We start from the raw sequence: 16,795 nt of genomic DNA, 5'->3' as shown, positions 1-16,795 counted from the left end.
CTTGTATTAGTTAATTTTATTACATTCCTTGAGGGAATTTGAGATGCTTTAGGGGGCTGAGAATGGGGGAATTCCTGCCCTACCAACCAATATTTTCAACTTGTTCAGTTTCATGTCCAACACCTGAATAGGGAAAATGAATTCATAGAGTTGTTGATTATTTTATTTATTTTTTGCATTGCAGAATCTTATTTTGGAAGAGACTTTTTGGTTTTTCTAGACATTGGACTTTCATGTACAGTTAAATTTTCAAGATAATTTTGGAGACTAACATGGAGTTTCTTACTTTCATTTTTGCCAAGGTAAGTGCAAGAAAATATAAAACTATCATTCATCACCACTACTAACAAAAAGGACATCTTAACACCAAAATAAATAGGAAAGTCATAAAGACAGAGAAAAAGAAAATTCAATTCAATTGGGTACATTTACCCTTATGAAAGTGTCGCTCACTGCATGTTTCTTATTTATCTGAATGTACCAGTGGCTAGTGGAAACCTTGACATAGAGAAGCAACATTCTGAGAAAAAGCAAATGAATATTTGGTCTCAGTCGACCACCTTACACCAATATCCAGTGCTTGAATTCATCACATTCTACCAAGTGGCAGGGAGCCTCTGATGTCTCACTTGGAAGAATGTGATTTCTCTTAGGTATGTTTTAATGACAGTCATCACTGGGCTGTTTGAAAGTCTTGTGGGGACCTGCAGAGCATATGTTTATTTAGTGAGAGGGTAGCACTAGCTGTAGCAGGACATTGCTTTGGACATTTAACCTTTTATAGCTTATGGCATAAAAATTTCTCTCTATACCTATGTTGAGTATAAAATACAAGGTGTTCTTCTGGTTTTTAAATCTTTCTAATTTGCTGGTCCCTTGATTCCCATCTAGGTAGGCCGCCATTGTGATCTCTAACAGGAAAACTGATAGATTTGAAATTATTGTTTATGTTGCTCTCTATACAGACACAATAAAAAATAATTTGTCTCTCATTCTCTTGAAGAGACAAAAATATATTTTAAAAAAATCTCACAGTAGCTGTTGAGATGTGTGCTAGCTTGATGAACTTGTGCTGAATATGGAAATGCTCTTCCAGGCCAAGGAAATCTCAAAGAAAATTATCACCTTAAAAAGGTAATTTTAACATTGTAGCACATTTAAATTTCCTCAGGTATCACCAGTCTGAAAGTACAAGAGGAGAGTAACATCAACAGTAATAATTCAAATTCCACTGACTCTTGCCCCCACTGATTTACAGACAAACTTCGCATTTGTTTCTGGGCAGTCCCAGGGTGTGTTTGCAAAGTGCCCGAACAGTTCTGGGAAGTTTTCCTGTGGTCCCCATCAGAAGGCAGGGCTGGGACTTCCCCGGCCGTCCCGTGGTTAAGACATCGCCTTCCAGTGCAGGGGCTGCAGGTTCGATCCCTGGTCGGGGAGCTAAGATCCCACATGCCTCAGGGCCAAAAAACCAAAACAGAAAACAGAAGCAATATTGTAATAAATTCAGTAAAGACTAAAAAGTAAAAAAAACGAAAAGAAGGCAGTGCTGCTTCTGCCCAGCCACGGGCTTTGGCACAACCTGCCCCACAAGTCAGCTGAGCCTCAGCGGCGGGTGCACGGTAGGCTGGTGCTGAGGTTCCTGCTGCACGTATGGAAAACATGGTCCCTTCTGTGTAATTGCAGCTCCAGCTCTAGGTAACCAACCCATGCTCTTATTTTTATGTTAAGACTTATTTTTATTTTAGAAAAACTTCTTTCATTAGTAATGGCATGAAATATGTGAAGATTATGTTTGGAATCAAGCACTTGAATTCCCTCCTTCCTTCAGTGAATATGTATTGAACACTAACTAGTATGTGCCAGGCAGTGTTCTACGTGCTGGGGATATATAATAAAACACACTAAGCCCCTGCCCTCATGGAGAGTAACAATAACCAAATTAACATTGAGTTCATGAAGCCAGCTCATTTCTGCAAATATAACATCTTGATTTCCATCAAGTTTTCTGAGATTCTGATCTAAATTTAGAATTGCTACCTTCAATAGCACAAATCATTTGAGGGGGAGAGGGGCCAATTATGTATTTTATCTTTTATAATTAAAGTAACTGTAAAATGAGGAGGAGAGTTCTGAAGGTAAAGGCAGAGAGTGTTGCAATCTTGCTAGATTTCAGATTGAGTCTCTCACTCTGATTGATGCCATTTACACTCCGTGCAACTCCTTCCCTAGATCTTCGCCAGGACTTGACAATTCAGGACACTATAGACTAGTTTACTTTCTAATGCATTTTATGTCATTTGGAAGCCCTTCAGTGGCCAAATACTATATCTGGAAAAAAAAATCCTTTTGTTATGCCGAAGTATTTAGGCCTGAAGTGTACTCATGTTTGCAGCTTACTTTGAAATGTATCAAAAAATAAGATGGATTAATGTATGATAGAGGGATGCCTAGATGGTTAGGTATGTAATAAAGCAAATATAACAATGTTAACTGTAGAGTCCAGGTGACAGGTATACGTATAATTAGGTTACTGGATAGGTCATGGTATAATTCTTTCAACTTCTCTGTGTTTGAACATTTATGTAGTAAAATATTGAATAAAAATCTCTTTACTAGACTCTGAAGATTTATACTTTTTAGTTCACATTATGGAATTAAAATTTTGTGAAGACAATATTTAAATTACCTTTCAATAAAATTGTCTTCATTAATGGACATGGATTAATTTTCTTAACATGGATTAATTTTTAAATGTTTTTTAAAAACACTGGGGGGAGGGAGAATTTGAGGAAGGTGGTCAAAAGGTACAAACTTTCAGTTATAAGATAACTAAGTACTAGGGATGCGCTGTACAACATGATGACTATAGATGACACTGCTGTATGACATACAGGAAAGTTGTTACGAGAGTCTCATCTAAGAGCTCTCCTAAGAGCTCTCATCTCAAGGAGAAAATTTTTTTCTTTTTATTGAATCTATGAGGTGATAGATGTCACTTGAACCTATTGTGGTGATCGTTTCACAATATATGTAAATCAAGCCATCATGCTGTATGCCTTAAACTGGTACAGCAAGGTATGTCAATTATTTCTCAATAAAGCTGGGGGGGAAAAGCACTTCCGTGTTTCTTTTTAGAAAGTTTATACAATGGGAATGTGAAATTGCTATATGATTTTTTTGTTTTAAAAAGGTATATCTTCCTAGAATATCTATTTTACATACTCAGGCAATTATTAACAAGTTTAACTATTAATAAATTCACTTTTTAAAATAAAATCAGAGAGGCAACTGTTTGACAACTGCTGAAAATACTTTTTCTTAGAGGAGCTGTATTGGTCAGGGTTCAAAGCAGAGAACAAAATCCACTCTTCAGTAATTTAAGCCAAAAGGGATTTATTACATGGTCTATTACAAATGGTTGGCAGGGTTGAAAAAACAGCCTGCAGGCTAAGCTTCAGGAGTGACTCACAAATCCAGGCTATAGAACCGAGCTGTCAAGGGACTGTTGTTCAGGCCATTCTCGAAGGCCACCTGTTGAATGGGGAAGCCACTGGTTCCACAGCCACATGTCCTTCACTACAATACACCCTGTCACGAAGATGCCTCATAACCTGCCCCTCCCCTACTTCGTTCACTATACACAAGTGCCTCTAGTGGTGGAATTTATATCACATCAATAGCTCTAGCTGCAAGGGAATTTGAGAAATGCATTTTTAGCCTTCTAGATACTAAAGCCCAAGAAGGCATGTTAAGAAGAGGGTGGCGTTAAATGAAAGACTGTTGGAGACTTTTTGATGAACAAATCAGCCTGACAGCACTCACTGATCAACATTACCATTGAGTGTCTACATTACTAAACACTATAGCCCTTCTGCTGGGTGTGATGAGTAAATGGCAGCACCTATGAAGCCTTCTTGCCCAAAACATCAAACCTGAATCTGAGAAAGCCACCAGATCCAACTATCAAGTTTACAAGAAATAGAGGGATAGAGGCACATGTTAACACCACCACAGGGATGCAGTTAGCAAAGTCCAGTGTGGGAAACTTCATAGGACAAATGACACAGTTCAACAAATAAGTGGCAAGGGGAAAAAAAGGGAGGGGAACCTAAAATTAAGAAATTTAATAGGTGTATCAAGTAAATGCAGTGTGTGAATCTTGTATGGCTCTTGATTCAAACAAAACAATTGTCAAAAACATTTTATGAGACTCTCAGGGAAATTTGAACATGTATAATATGTGGAAAATTGATCATATTAAAGAACTGTTAATTTTTTTAGATGCGATAATGGTATTGTGGTTATGTCAACAATAGTTTCAGTCACTTAGACAATAAGCTGTTTGCTTTTCAGTTGGTTATATATTGTTTCTTTCATAATTTATGGCTTCGTGTTTTATTTATTTATTTATTTACTTATTTATTTGCTGTATTGGGTCTTCGTTGCTGCATGGGGGCTTTCTCTAGTTGCAGCGAGCAGGGGCTACTCTTCGTTGCGGTGCGCGGGCTTCTCATTGTTGTGGCTTCTCTTTGTTGCGGAGCACGGGCTCTAGGCGCGCGGGCTCAGCAGTTGTGGCGCACGGACTTAGTTGCTCCGCGGCATGTGGGACCTTACCGAACCAGGGCTCGAACCCGTGTCTCTGCATTGGCAGGCGGATTCTTAACCACTGTGCCACCAGGGGAAGTCCGTGTGTTTTATACTAAAGAGAAAGTTTATTGTGCTAGGCATTTTATGTACGTTAAATAATTTAATCCTTGTAACAATCCTTTGGTAAAAGGAAATTATGGTGTTCATTAAGGGAAACACCTATTACAGCCTTTCTGGAAGTGGATAAAAACAAATATCTATTTTAAAGTACACTTAGTATGTTTAAGAAGGAACAAGGAGGCAGAGAGTCTTTCAAGGAAGGAACACCATTAGGCATCTCAGCTAATTAATGGGTAAGGCAAATTATCAGATATCTCCTTTCAAGAAAACAGATTTGTTAGATTCCATAAAGTAAACATTAGATTGAATGTTCAAAATATTTTCAAATTTTTCCCTTGTCCCTAAAACTATGAGAGAGCGTGAAACTACTGTCTCATTTTAAAGATGAGGAAAAACCCAAAACACACTCCCAGCAGGGTGAGCTAAGGGTGAGAAGCACATTGAGAGTCTTGATATTTTCAGACATAGCCAAGGGGATGACACCTGGCCCATCAGTGCGTCTAAAACTAGTTGGGCAGAATCTTGAATTTACAGTTTTCTGTTAATGGGCTTATACCATGCATTCTGAAACTTTGTTCTTGGAGGCAAAAAGACCCTTAGATATGGCAGTGGCTTGTGCCCCTTCAAAACTCAACTCTACCCAACAAAATCTTATTCCTTATTTCTCTCACTAGGGAGAATTTAAATTTAATTTAAATTTTCTCCTGTACAGGGAGGGCAATAATAAAAAAAAGTTTCAGAAACACTGCCTTAGGCCAAAAGATATTTTATTTAGAATACAGTGATTTTTTTTTAAAACTGTCATTGATTTGCAATGTTTCAAGTATATAGCAAAGTGATTCAGTCATGTGTGTGTGTATATATATATATATATGTATATTCTTTTTCAGCTTATTTTCCATTATAGGCTATTACAAGATATTGAATATAATTCCTTGTGCTATAGTGCTATACAGTAGGTCCTTGTTGTTTATCTATTTTATATATAGTAGTGTGTATTGGTTAATCCCAAATTCCTAATTATCCCTCCCTCCACTTTCCCCTTTGGTAACAAGAAGTTTGTTTTCTATGTCTGTGAGTCTATTTTTGTTTTGTAAATAAGTTCATTTGCATCCTTTTTTTAGATTCCACATATAAGTGATGTCATATACTTGTCTTTCTCTGTCTGACTTGCTTCACTTAGAATGATTATCTCTAGGTTCATCCATGTTGCTGCAAATGACATTATTTCATTCTTTCTTCTGGCTAATATTCCATTGTAGAATACAGTGATTTTTAAATCATGTTTTCATGTTCTTAGAAATGGATATCATTGCATTTTTTAACACCTTTATTAGAGTATAATTGCTTTACAATGGTGTCTTTTTTTCTGCTTTATAACAAAGTGAATCAGCTATACATATACATATATCCCCATATCTCCTCCCTCTTGCATCTCCCTCCCACCCTCCCTATCCCACCCCCTCTAGGTGGTCACAAAGCACAGAGCTGATCTCCCTGTGCTATGCGGCTGCTTCCCACTAGCTATCTATTTTACATTTGGTAGTGTATATATGTCCATGCCACTCTCTCACTTCGTCCCAGCTTACCCTTCCCCCTCCCCGTGTCCTCAAGTCCATTCTCTACGTCTGCGTCTTTATTCCTGTCCTGCCCCTAGGTTCTTCAGAACCACTTTCTTTCCCTTTAGATTCCATATATATGTGTTAGCATACGGTATTTGTTTTTCTCTTTCTGACTTACTTCACTCTGTATGACAGTCTCTAGGTCCATCCACCTCACTACAAATAACTCAATTTCATTTCTTTTCATGGCTGAGTAATATTCCATTGTATATATGTGCCACATTTCTTTATCCATTCATCTGTCGATGGACACTTAGGTTGCTTCCATGTCCTGGCTATTGTAAATAGAGCTGCAGTGAACATTGTGGTACATGACTCTTTGAATTATGGTTTTCTCAGGGTATATGCCCACTAGTGGGATTGCTGGGTCATATGGTAGTTCTATTTTTAGTTTTTTAAGGAACCTCCATACTGTTCTCCATAGTGGCTGTATCAATTTACATTCCCACCAACAGTGCAAGAGGGTTCCCTTTTCTCCACATCCTCTCCAGCATGTATTGTTTGTAGATTTTTTGATGATGGCCATTCTGACCGGTGTGAGATGATACCTCATTGTAGTTTTGATTTGCATTTCACTAATGATTAGTGATGTTGAGCATTCTCTCATGTGTTTGTTGGCAATCTGTATATCTTCTTTGGAGAAATGTCTATTTAGGTCTTCTGCCCATTTTTGGATTGAGTTGTTTGTTTTATTGCTATTGAGCTGCATGAGCTGCTTGTAAATTTTGGAGATTAATCCTTTGTCAGTTGCTTCATTTGCAAATATTTTCTCCCATTCTGAGGGTTGTCTTTTCGTCTTGTTTATGGTTTCCTTTGCTGTGCAAAAACTTTTAAGTTTCATTGGTCCTATTTGTTTATTTTTGTTTTTATTTCCATTTCTCCAGGAGGTGGGTTAAAAAGGATCTTGCTGTGATGTATGTCATAGAGTGTTCTGCCTATGTTTTCCTCTATGAGTTTTATAGTGTCTGGCCTTATTACATTTAGGTCTTTAATCCATTTTGAGTTTATTTTTGTATATGGTGTTAGGAAGTGTTCTAATTTCATTCTTTTACATGTAGCTGTCCAGTTTTCCCAGCACCACTTATTGAAGAGACTGTCTTTTCTCCATGTATATTCTTGCCTCCTTTATCAAAAATAAGGTGACCATATGTGCATGGGTTTATCTCTGGGCTTTCTATCCTGTTCCATTCATCTATATTTCTGTTTTTGTGCCAGTACCATACTGTCTTCATTACTGTAGCTTTTGTAGTATAGTCTGAAATCCAGGAACCTGATTCCTCCAGCTCCGTTTTTTTTTTCTCAAGATTGCCTTGGCTATTCGGAGTCTTTTGTGTTTCCAAACAAATTGTGAAGTTTTTTGTTCTAGTTCTGTGAAAAACGCCATTGGTAGTTTGATAGGGATTGCATTGAATCTGTAGATTGCTTTGGGTAGTATAGTCATTTTCACAATGTTGATTCTTCCATCCAAAAACATGGTATATCTCTCCATCTGTTTGTATCATCTTTAATTTCTTTCATCATTGTCTTATAGTTTTCTGCATACAGGTCTTTTGTCTCCTTAGGTAGGTTTATTCCTAGGTATTTTATTCTTTTTGTTGCAATGGTAAATTGGGGTGTTTCCTTAATTTCTCTTTCAGATTTTTCATCATTAGTGTATAGGAATGCAAAAGATTTCTGTGCATTAATTTTGTATCCTGCTACTTTACATGCCAGCAGGGACCCAAGAGACTGAAGCAGCCTGTCCTCTTAAGGTCTACACAAAGAGTCAGCCTAGAAACACATCTGCTGCATTTGATTGGTCAAAGCAAAGCAGAAGGCCAGCCCAGATACTAGAAAACAAACTCCACCTTGATGGGAGGAGCTGAAAATATTGTGGCCATGATTTCCAACCTGCCACAATAGCTTACCAAGTTTTAACTATAAAATTAAAATTGACCAAGTTGGTAAAATTCCGATTCTGACTTCTGTCCCATACTTGTGCCCTAGAAATTTACTGCAGGATAGGAAGTAAACAGAGATACCAAGGAAAAGCATGCAGATGGCCTTCATCAGTTTTCTTTAGCATTTATTTTTCCTCTTTTTTTGTCTACGCCATGTGCCACATGGGATCTTCGCTCCCCGACCAGGGATTGCACCCACGCCCCCTGCAGTGGAAGCACGGAGTCCCACCCACTGGACCGCCAGGGAAGTTCCCTTCATCAGTTTTCAAGCCATGTATTTTAAAGCATATTAGTGACATTTGACTTAAGTAACTAGTCAGTTAACTAGCACACACGTTTCTTGCCTGCTAAAGCCTACACTCCTAGCTTCTCTGAAAACTAGGGCATATAGTAGTGTCAGTAATTAAGTGCAAGGATTTTGTAACAGGAGCTAGGTTTAAATTCTGGCTTTGCTACTTTGTGTGAGTTTAAATTATCTGAAGTCTGTATTCTGCAGATTCATCCATAAAACAGGGATGTCCATCTGGCAAAGTTTTTGTGAAGATTAAGAAAGATAATGTATTCAGAGATAAGCAGAAGGCTTGGCACTTGGTAAGCATTCCGCAAGGTTAATAATTTTTATTAGATAGGCCTGAGTCTGCATGAGGTGTATTGATGCCTTAAGATTTGCATATGACTCTTGCAAAGGGGGGCACTTGGCATTAGGGACTTCACAAACACTCTAAAATAGTGAAGCCACCCCAAGAAGCTTTTGGGCTATAGCTTTCTAAATTTTCTTGAGTGCCTTTCCGACTTTTTTTTTTTTTTTTTTTTTTTTTTTTTTGGTACCTATAAATTTCCTCTTGGCTTGCTTTGCTGCCCCCTTCTGACAGAATGGGGAAGAGTTCCATGATGTCCCACCTCTACAGCCACTGAAACTGCTAAAAGCTATCAATGTCAAAGAATCCAACTTTCAAAAGCCTTTGGCCCTAAATTCAACTGAATTCACATGAAAGCAAAGTCTAAATGTAAAATTTCTACATATAAATTTTACTTTATTTCTGTTACATGGAAATCGATATTGACAGATGAAATAATATTAAAATGGATCAATCCATTTTCAATCTTTGGATTGAAAAGATGCCAAGAATACTTTGTTATTCTGAATGGCAATAGTCAACTTCCTATAAACTTCATTTTACCTTTCTGAAACAATAAAATGTGTACATATATAATTTTAATTTAAAAAATGTTTTTCTAGGGAATTCCCTGGTGGTTAGGACTCAGTGCTTTCACTGTGGAGGCCCGGGTTCAGTCCCTGGTCGGGGAACTAAGATCCTGCAAGCCGCAAGGCGCAGTGTGGTCAGAAAAAGAAATAAAAATGGCTTTCTAATGTTAATCTCAGCTAATCTCTACATATTTCAAATTATACAATATATGTAGTGTGCCCAGATTGGTATTTAAAATTTTTTGCATAGAAGCTGCATGAAAATGTTATTATATAATTAATTCAAATACAATGAGAAATGCTAAATACTTAGATTTTATATTTAATACAGTAAATTATTTAATGCTTTCTCACATTTTAGTTTTAGAAAGTATTGGAAATATTCTAACAGGTTTACATATAAGTTGATAAAGCTAAAATTTAAAAACCACAATACTTTAAAATATCACAGATGTATTGTACATTTGTGTACTTACTATAAACTTAATCCTACTAAAATTTTTTTCAGTCAGGAAAACAATGTTAAGGAGAAATTTAGAACTACTTTTCTGTTTAATGTTTGGCTATTTGGGTATAAATCTGTAGTAGCCAAAGAATATGTTCTTGCTGAAATGTTGGCAAGAGTTAAGTCACAAATACTATTACATTAAATCACGATTATAGTACATAGGCCATCTTATCTCTAAAAAATGAAAAATGGTTGGAATCTTTGGAATTCCCTTCCCCCACTAACTCAACAAAGCCCAGATTTGTTGTAGTTTAAAACACTGAGACACATCTTCTTGAGCTACCCAATCGTAGCTGCTTTTCACTGATTAAATTGTTCACGATCTAATTGGTCATCTGCATATCATGGAAGATTTGTGCACCTTAAAGACAAATAGCGGGGGAAACAGACTGCAGCAAATCTGTTAAGAAAATACAGTTTATATTCAAAACTAGAGCTACTTTTAGCACAATATATTGAATGGTTATGTGCCAAAATTTTTGTTAAAGTTTTCGCAATTCCCTATCTGCCAGAATTGAAAATACGAGCTTCTGGCCTTTAAGAGCTGTGTAACAAAGATCTAAAATTGGAGAATAGAGTATTAAAAAACTGAAATTAATTCACATCTGATTATTTAGAAAGCTATTAAATGTGAATGTGAACTTTTGATACCTAAAATAACGTCACTAAAAGCAGGCAATTAGGAGACATCTGTGTAAGAAAACAAAAACAGCAAAAACTTTTCCAAAACTAGCACAACAGTGATTTAATTAAATTTAATTCTATATTTAGGATTAAATTAGAATGACTTCACAGATTGCAATCAAGGCCACCAGAAATGTACTTCAACAAAAATATTATAATCAGAACACATTTTAAGACTAAGTATACTTAAGATGTCATTCTTCACTTGAATTTCTCTCAAAAGCTTCAGATTGCAAATTGCATTATTTTTATTGCTTCCCTTCTCATTTAACACAAAATCGTCTCTTTTTAGTTTAACTATGTGCCCATTAATAGACAAATGGATAAAGAAGATGTGGCATATACATATGATGAATATATATTACTCGGCCATGAAAAAGAATGAAAATTTGCCATTTGCAACAACATGCATGGAACTAGAGTGTATTATGCTAAGTCAGACAGAGAAAAACAAATCCTGTACAACTTCACTTATATGTGGAATCTAAAAAACAAAACAAACGAACAAACCTAACAAAACAGAAACAGATTCATAGATAGAACAAACTGGTGGTTGCCAGAGGGAAAGGGGGTTGGGGGGGATGACTGAAATCGGTGGAGATTAAGAGGTACAAACTTCCAGTTATAAATGAGTCACAGGGATGTCATGTACAGCACAGGGAATACAGTTCAATAATATTGTAGTAACTTGGTATGATTACAGATGGTAACTAGACTTATCGTGGTGATAATTTTATAATGTATAATAATATTGGATCACTATGTTGTACACCTGAAACTAATATAATATTGTAAGTCAATTATACTTAAGTTAAAAATTGACACAGGCAATGGCATTAAAAAATGTTTTAAACAATAAAATTAAAAGAAGAATTTCATAGTTTCAGCTATTTGAAGTGACCACAGGGGTTTAGGACATACAGTTATGTAAATTTGCTCAGGCAAAAACTTAACCACATGTCCTACGAGGCTGTTACCTGAGAGGAAGTCACTTAGCTTATGACTGAGCCTAGCTCAGCAATGACATATGACTATGGCTTTACTGCTCTCTGTTTACCAATATTAGGAGAAAATGTCCATAAAGTGAAAACTACTAGAGTAAAAAATACTATTTGTGAAAAATTGCTTCCAAAAGAAAGGTAACTGATAGTGTTAGGATGGAAAAGTAAAGATTAAAGGTCTTTGTAGCATTAGCTGTAAGGGAGAGGATTTGGATAAAGTAGGATAAATTTGCCAGTGGTTTATCTCAGATACAAATGACCTTATTTATTATATGCTTTATATAGAAAAATAAAAATGAGTAACTTTATTGATTGTTCTAGGCAATACAAAAATCACTGGGAGAAAGCTAAAGGTGGAAAAAGGCAGAATTTAAAACATTATAAAGATAGGCAATGGAACAGAAAGAAAAAAAAATCTAATAATTGACTCAGATCAATGAATATATAACATATGACAAGACTATATATTTAATGGAGGAAGGACATTAACTGGTGATTCATAAAAGGAAAAAGAAATCTACCTCACACTCTATACAAAAAAATTAATTCTGTAGCTTTAGATAAAAACATAACATAAAAATATAAATAAAAAATAAAGCTTCTAGAAAACTAAAGAATATCTTTGTGATCTTGGGGTGGGCAAAGATTTCTAAAAGAGGACACCAAAAAGGAGTAATTATAAAAGATTGATAAATTGGATTTAATTAAATTCAGGAACTTCAGTTTATCAAAACAAACAAACAAAAAAACACCATTAGTAAAGTGAAAAGGCAAAGCACAGGCAAACACACATGGAATATATAAATAATTCCAACAAATCAATAAGAAAAAGACAAACAACTAAATAGAAAAACAGGTGCAAAGTTGCCGGATGATAGGATATGTGCATACTCAGCTTTAGTAGATACTGCCAAACAGTATATGCTTGAGACTTGAACAGGTCCTTCACAAAAATGAATATCCACATGGTCATAAGCACATGAGAATGTGCTCAACCTCATTAGTCAGGAGGGAAATATGTTAACAATCAGAACCACCACTTTGGAAAATTGTTTGGCAATATCTACAAAGCTGAATGTATATGTGCATACTCTATAATCCAAAAATTGCACTCCTGGATATATACCCAACAGATTTATATATATAAGTGTACCAAAACACATTTTAAAATGTTTGTAGCAACAAAATTTGTAATTTTCCCAAGCCAAAAACAACCCAAATGTCTATTAGTAGCAGAATGAACAAACTGTGGTATATTCATACAATGCAAAACTCTAGCAATGAAAAATGAACAAGCAACTGCTACACATATAATAATGAACAAATCTTAGAAGCCCAAGGGGAAGCTTCTCAGTGGCTGGTCCTGTTCTACTGCTTGACCTAGGGGTGGTCACACTCAGAGGACTGTATACTTTGTGATGGTTAATATGCTTTTTGCACCCTTCTGAATACATGTATACTTCAATGAAGGAGTTCCAAAGCAACTCCTTACCAAGAAAAAAAATCTTTACAAATGATTTTAGTGCCATATTATACAAATCATAAAGTGTATGGAGACTAAATTTTTTTTCAATTATACTTTATTTCAGTTTAAATTTTATTAAGAAAATGATATGCTGTAGAGGTGTTTGTATCTTATGACTGTCCAGGGTCCACTGTATTCACATTTTTTGAACAAATATATGAGAAAAATGTGAAATTCTAAGACCAATGAGCTTTATAAATTTTTCAACATGAAATCACAGTATTATTTTCTCTTCCACAACAATCCTCTTTCTATTCATATACGATTACTTTATCTCACTTTAGTCTCATAATTTCTTCCCTCTTTTATAGGCAGAGGGAAAATACAGATGTCTATCAGCTTTGATCAATGATGTCAAAATTCAAACTTGGTACTTACGGAAAGGACCTCTGCTCCAGGGCAGGATGGGAAGAAACCAGTTCCCTTTTCCCAGCTGCACCTTTGTTTGGTGTTTTCCTGGCATCCCAGTAGGCAATAACGAGAAGGCTAAGAAGGATGCCTCGGGCTGACTCCAGGATAAGTATTTAGGACTGCAAAGCCGTATTTCTGCAGAAGGTGCTCCCTATTCTATAATTAAGAAATTAAACCCCATTCATACTCATGACTTAAAGATAAGACTGAGCTGGGAGGAAGGTGGATATTAAGTCTAATTTCCCACAAAAGAGGAATTGAAAAACCAAAACAAGTAGGCACTGTAAAATTGTTTTTGTCTTTTTAATGGCAGGTCAAATATCCTGAAACATACATATATTCTGATAGTCTTCTAATCCCAGTTGAGTTCAAATATTAAAGTAACACACACGAGCTAAGAGAATTCAATATTGTTCCAAGGCACTTACTGAATCTCCATAACTAGATGAAAACAAGGACAATTAGGATGGACAATTAGACAGTATATAATATAAAAATAACTTTTTGCTTACAATTTACAAAATGTATTATTATTACAATCTTTGATCTCTGATAACCTGTAATGCTGGCTGCATGAATCCAGCAATTTTAAAATTCAGAAACTATTTTCTAAAACTTCAGGGCAAATAATTTACAAATAAGGTACACAAAGATTTAGACCATGCAGAAATTTCTTACATCTTCTGTTAATAATATTTTATGACTGTAACTTTATCAAATTATATACCTACTTGCCCTGTACATATACAAAATAATGCATACATGATAAAACATTAGCAAAAGAGTAGTCCTTAAACTCAATTTATCATAAAAGTATTACTATATTAACATGTCTACAAGCAGCGTGTAACAGGGTTAAGAGACATTAAGGCAATAATACTTGAAGTTACAAAATAAACCGTATGTAATACTTTTTCCTAAGTGTAATATAAGGCAGGTAGATGGTCCCAGCAAAAAACACTAAGGTAACAATCTACACTGCTGTTAGTCCCACATTTTTAAGATGGAATACTATAAATCTGGCTTTCAGTGGCACTTGAATTTTCCAGTATAATTTAAAGTGTCTTTTAGTTCCCTGAATCATGTCCATTCTGAAGGTGGATCTCTTGGTCCTTTGGGTTTTCCACAGCGATTACCAAAACCTATAATCAAAATACCACAATAATTCTCTAGTGTTCAGAAATATTTTTACACTATTAAGCTCATGTCTGTAGACATTCTTATTTTCTGGAACAAATAAATTTCCATATGGAAATTTAGAACTTAAACTAAACAAATCTCTACAAACACAAACCAACTCTTAATTTGTTCTGGGTAGTTGAAAATAATTGCTTCTTTTATAAAAATAAAATCAATTCTATCAAAATGTAAGAAAAACAGCTAAGATATTTTAGTCTTTCCAACTCAAAAGAAAGATTTGTTTACACGCTGAAGTTTTTTATATTTTAGTTTTTAACCTCAGTATGAAACAGAATAAATTAGTTCATTTGTTTCATAATTCCAAGCAACTTGGACAGTACATGTTTTATTCTTGGCAAGTGCCATTTAAGAACCTGAATAAATCATAGCACAAAGATAAACTTTGCCTTAAGGAAATTCTGGAATGATGGCAAATAACTTTTTTTCATTCTTGCCAGCATTAACTACACAATTACACTGTTAAAATTATCTAATAAATTACCAATCTCTGTGGCTTCTGTTGGACTTTCTGATATTTGATCTTTCTTGTTACTGAAAGTAGGTGGACATTCTGTACAAGTCTCTGTATGAATACCTCGTGCTGGATGGTCTAAAATGCAAATCAAAGCCATTGTTAGTCATAATCATGTGTAGCATCATAGGTAGAAGAATCCTCTAATTGTTTTAATGTGGGCAGTTAGTTAAAAGAGCAAGTTTTTTCTTGAGCATAATTTTAGAAGCCCAGATAAATATAAATGCAAAGGTAATGAACAGGGGCTTCCCTGGTGGCGCAGTGGTTGAGAATCTGCCTGCCAATGCAGGGGACACGGGTTCGAGCCCTGGTCTGGGAAGATCCCACATGCCGCGGAGCAACTGGGCCCGTGAGCCACAATTACTGAGCCTGCGCGTCTGGAGCCTGTGCTCCGCAACAAGAGAGGCCGCGACAGTGAGAGGCCCGCGCACCGTGATGAAGAGTGGCCCCCGCTTGCCACAACTAGAGAAAGCCCTCACACAGAAACGAAGACCCAACACAGACATAAATAAATAAATAAATAAATAAATTTAAAAAATAAAAAATAAAAGGAGCTTTTAAAAAAAAAAAAAAATCAATTACTTAAAAAAAAAGAAAAAAAAAAAAAAGGTAATGAACACAGGAAATTATATTAGGTGTTCTTGCAGACGCCTAGAAATCTGCAGTGAGTACTTCTGCTGTGTGACGATTCTCCTTATGCTCCTACTTTAACTGCAACTGAAATGCCTTTATATGGAAATCAATGGCAAACAAGTTCATAGTTTATTAATGGACTTAATACTTGTGCTTAAAAGTAGTAATTCTTTTCTTTTAAGATTTAGCATTGCTTAAATTTTAGTTAGTTTACATATTTAACTGCCAATGCATAAGATTAGTAACAAAAGAAATCAACTACTATGATTCAGGCATTCTTTCACCACCTTCGTCACATCTCCTACACCCCCTGTAAGGAACTTTTCTGGAAACTTGGAATACACATCAAATAACAGACAATCCTTGTCCTCAGGTGCTTATAGTCTAGACAGGGGTCGGCAAACGTTTTCTGTAAAGGGCTAGAGAATATTTTAGGCTTTGCAAGCCACGTACGGTCTCTGTCGCACATTCTTCATTGATTTTTGTTTCTTTGTTTTTATTTTTAAATACCTCTTTAAAATGTAAAAATAATTCATTCAGCTCAAGGGCAGAATAAGAAAACAAGCCACGGGCAGGATTAGGCCTGTGGGATACAGTTTGCTAACCCCTGGTCTAGTAGGAGAGCCAGACAAGTACATTACTTATTATAGTAGTGTGATAAGGTTTATAATAAACAGGGACAGAAAGGAGAGGCATGTAGACGAAACAAGTGGCGGAGGGGTATTCCTCATATTTCTATGAGGAAATGATGATTTAGGCTAAAAGCCTCAATGAAGTAAAGGGCCTACTACTGAGTAAGAGTTAGTGGGATTCATGAAGAAAATAAAGATTTGGAAAATTCAGGGG

At 35.7% G+C, this 16,795-nt stretch overlaps 1 protein-coding gene and 1 long non-coding RNA gene across 18 annotated transcripts in view; one reads left to right on the top strand and one right to left on the bottom strand.

Moving 5' to 3' along the window:
• Positions 1–16,795, top strand: part of LOC309632172 — an 81,953-nt gene that overhangs the window by 28,376 nt on the left and 36,782 nt on the right. For 5 of the 8 annotated variants that reach the window (XR_014246758.1, XR_014246759.1, XR_014246760.1 and 2 more), the window contains one exon: positions 185–302. This is a non-coding gene — a long non-coding RNA (uncharacterized lncRNA). Of the gene's footprint in view, positions 1–184; positions 303–484; positions 2,618–13,505; positions 13,749–16,795 lie in introns of those variants that run through there. The other 3 variants (XR_014246763.1, XR_014246764.1, XR_014246765.1) reach the window with 3 other exon arrangements.
• PTPN12 (protein tyrosine phosphatase non-receptor type 12) overlaps positions 13,885–16,795 on the bottom strand; it is a 90,734-nt gene continuing 87,823 nt past the window's right edge. For 8 of the 10 annotated variants that reach the window (XM_082399354.1, XM_082399362.1, XM_082399363.1 and 5 more), the window contains 2 exons: positions 15,287–15,394; positions 13,885–14,747 (listed from right to left, as the gene is read on the bottom strand). In XM_082399354.1, the coding sequence (XP_082255480.1) occupies positions 14,686–14,747; positions 15,287–15,394 (170 nt within the window). In that variant the 3' untranslated portion in view covers positions 13,885–14,685. Of the gene's footprint in view, positions 14,748–15,286; positions 15,395–16,795 lie in introns of those variants that run through there. The other 2 variants (XM_082399355.1, XR_014246756.1) reach the window with 2 other exon arrangements.

The sequence above is a fragment of the Balaenoptera borealis genome (assembly GCF_965194805.1).
Source record: "Balaenoptera borealis genome assembly, chromosome: 7".
NCBI classification, from domain to species: Eukaryota; Metazoa; Chordata; class Mammalia; order Artiodactyla; family Balaenopteridae; genus Balaenoptera; species Balaenoptera borealis.
This window is presented reverse-complemented; position numbering and strand designations above follow the sequence as displayed.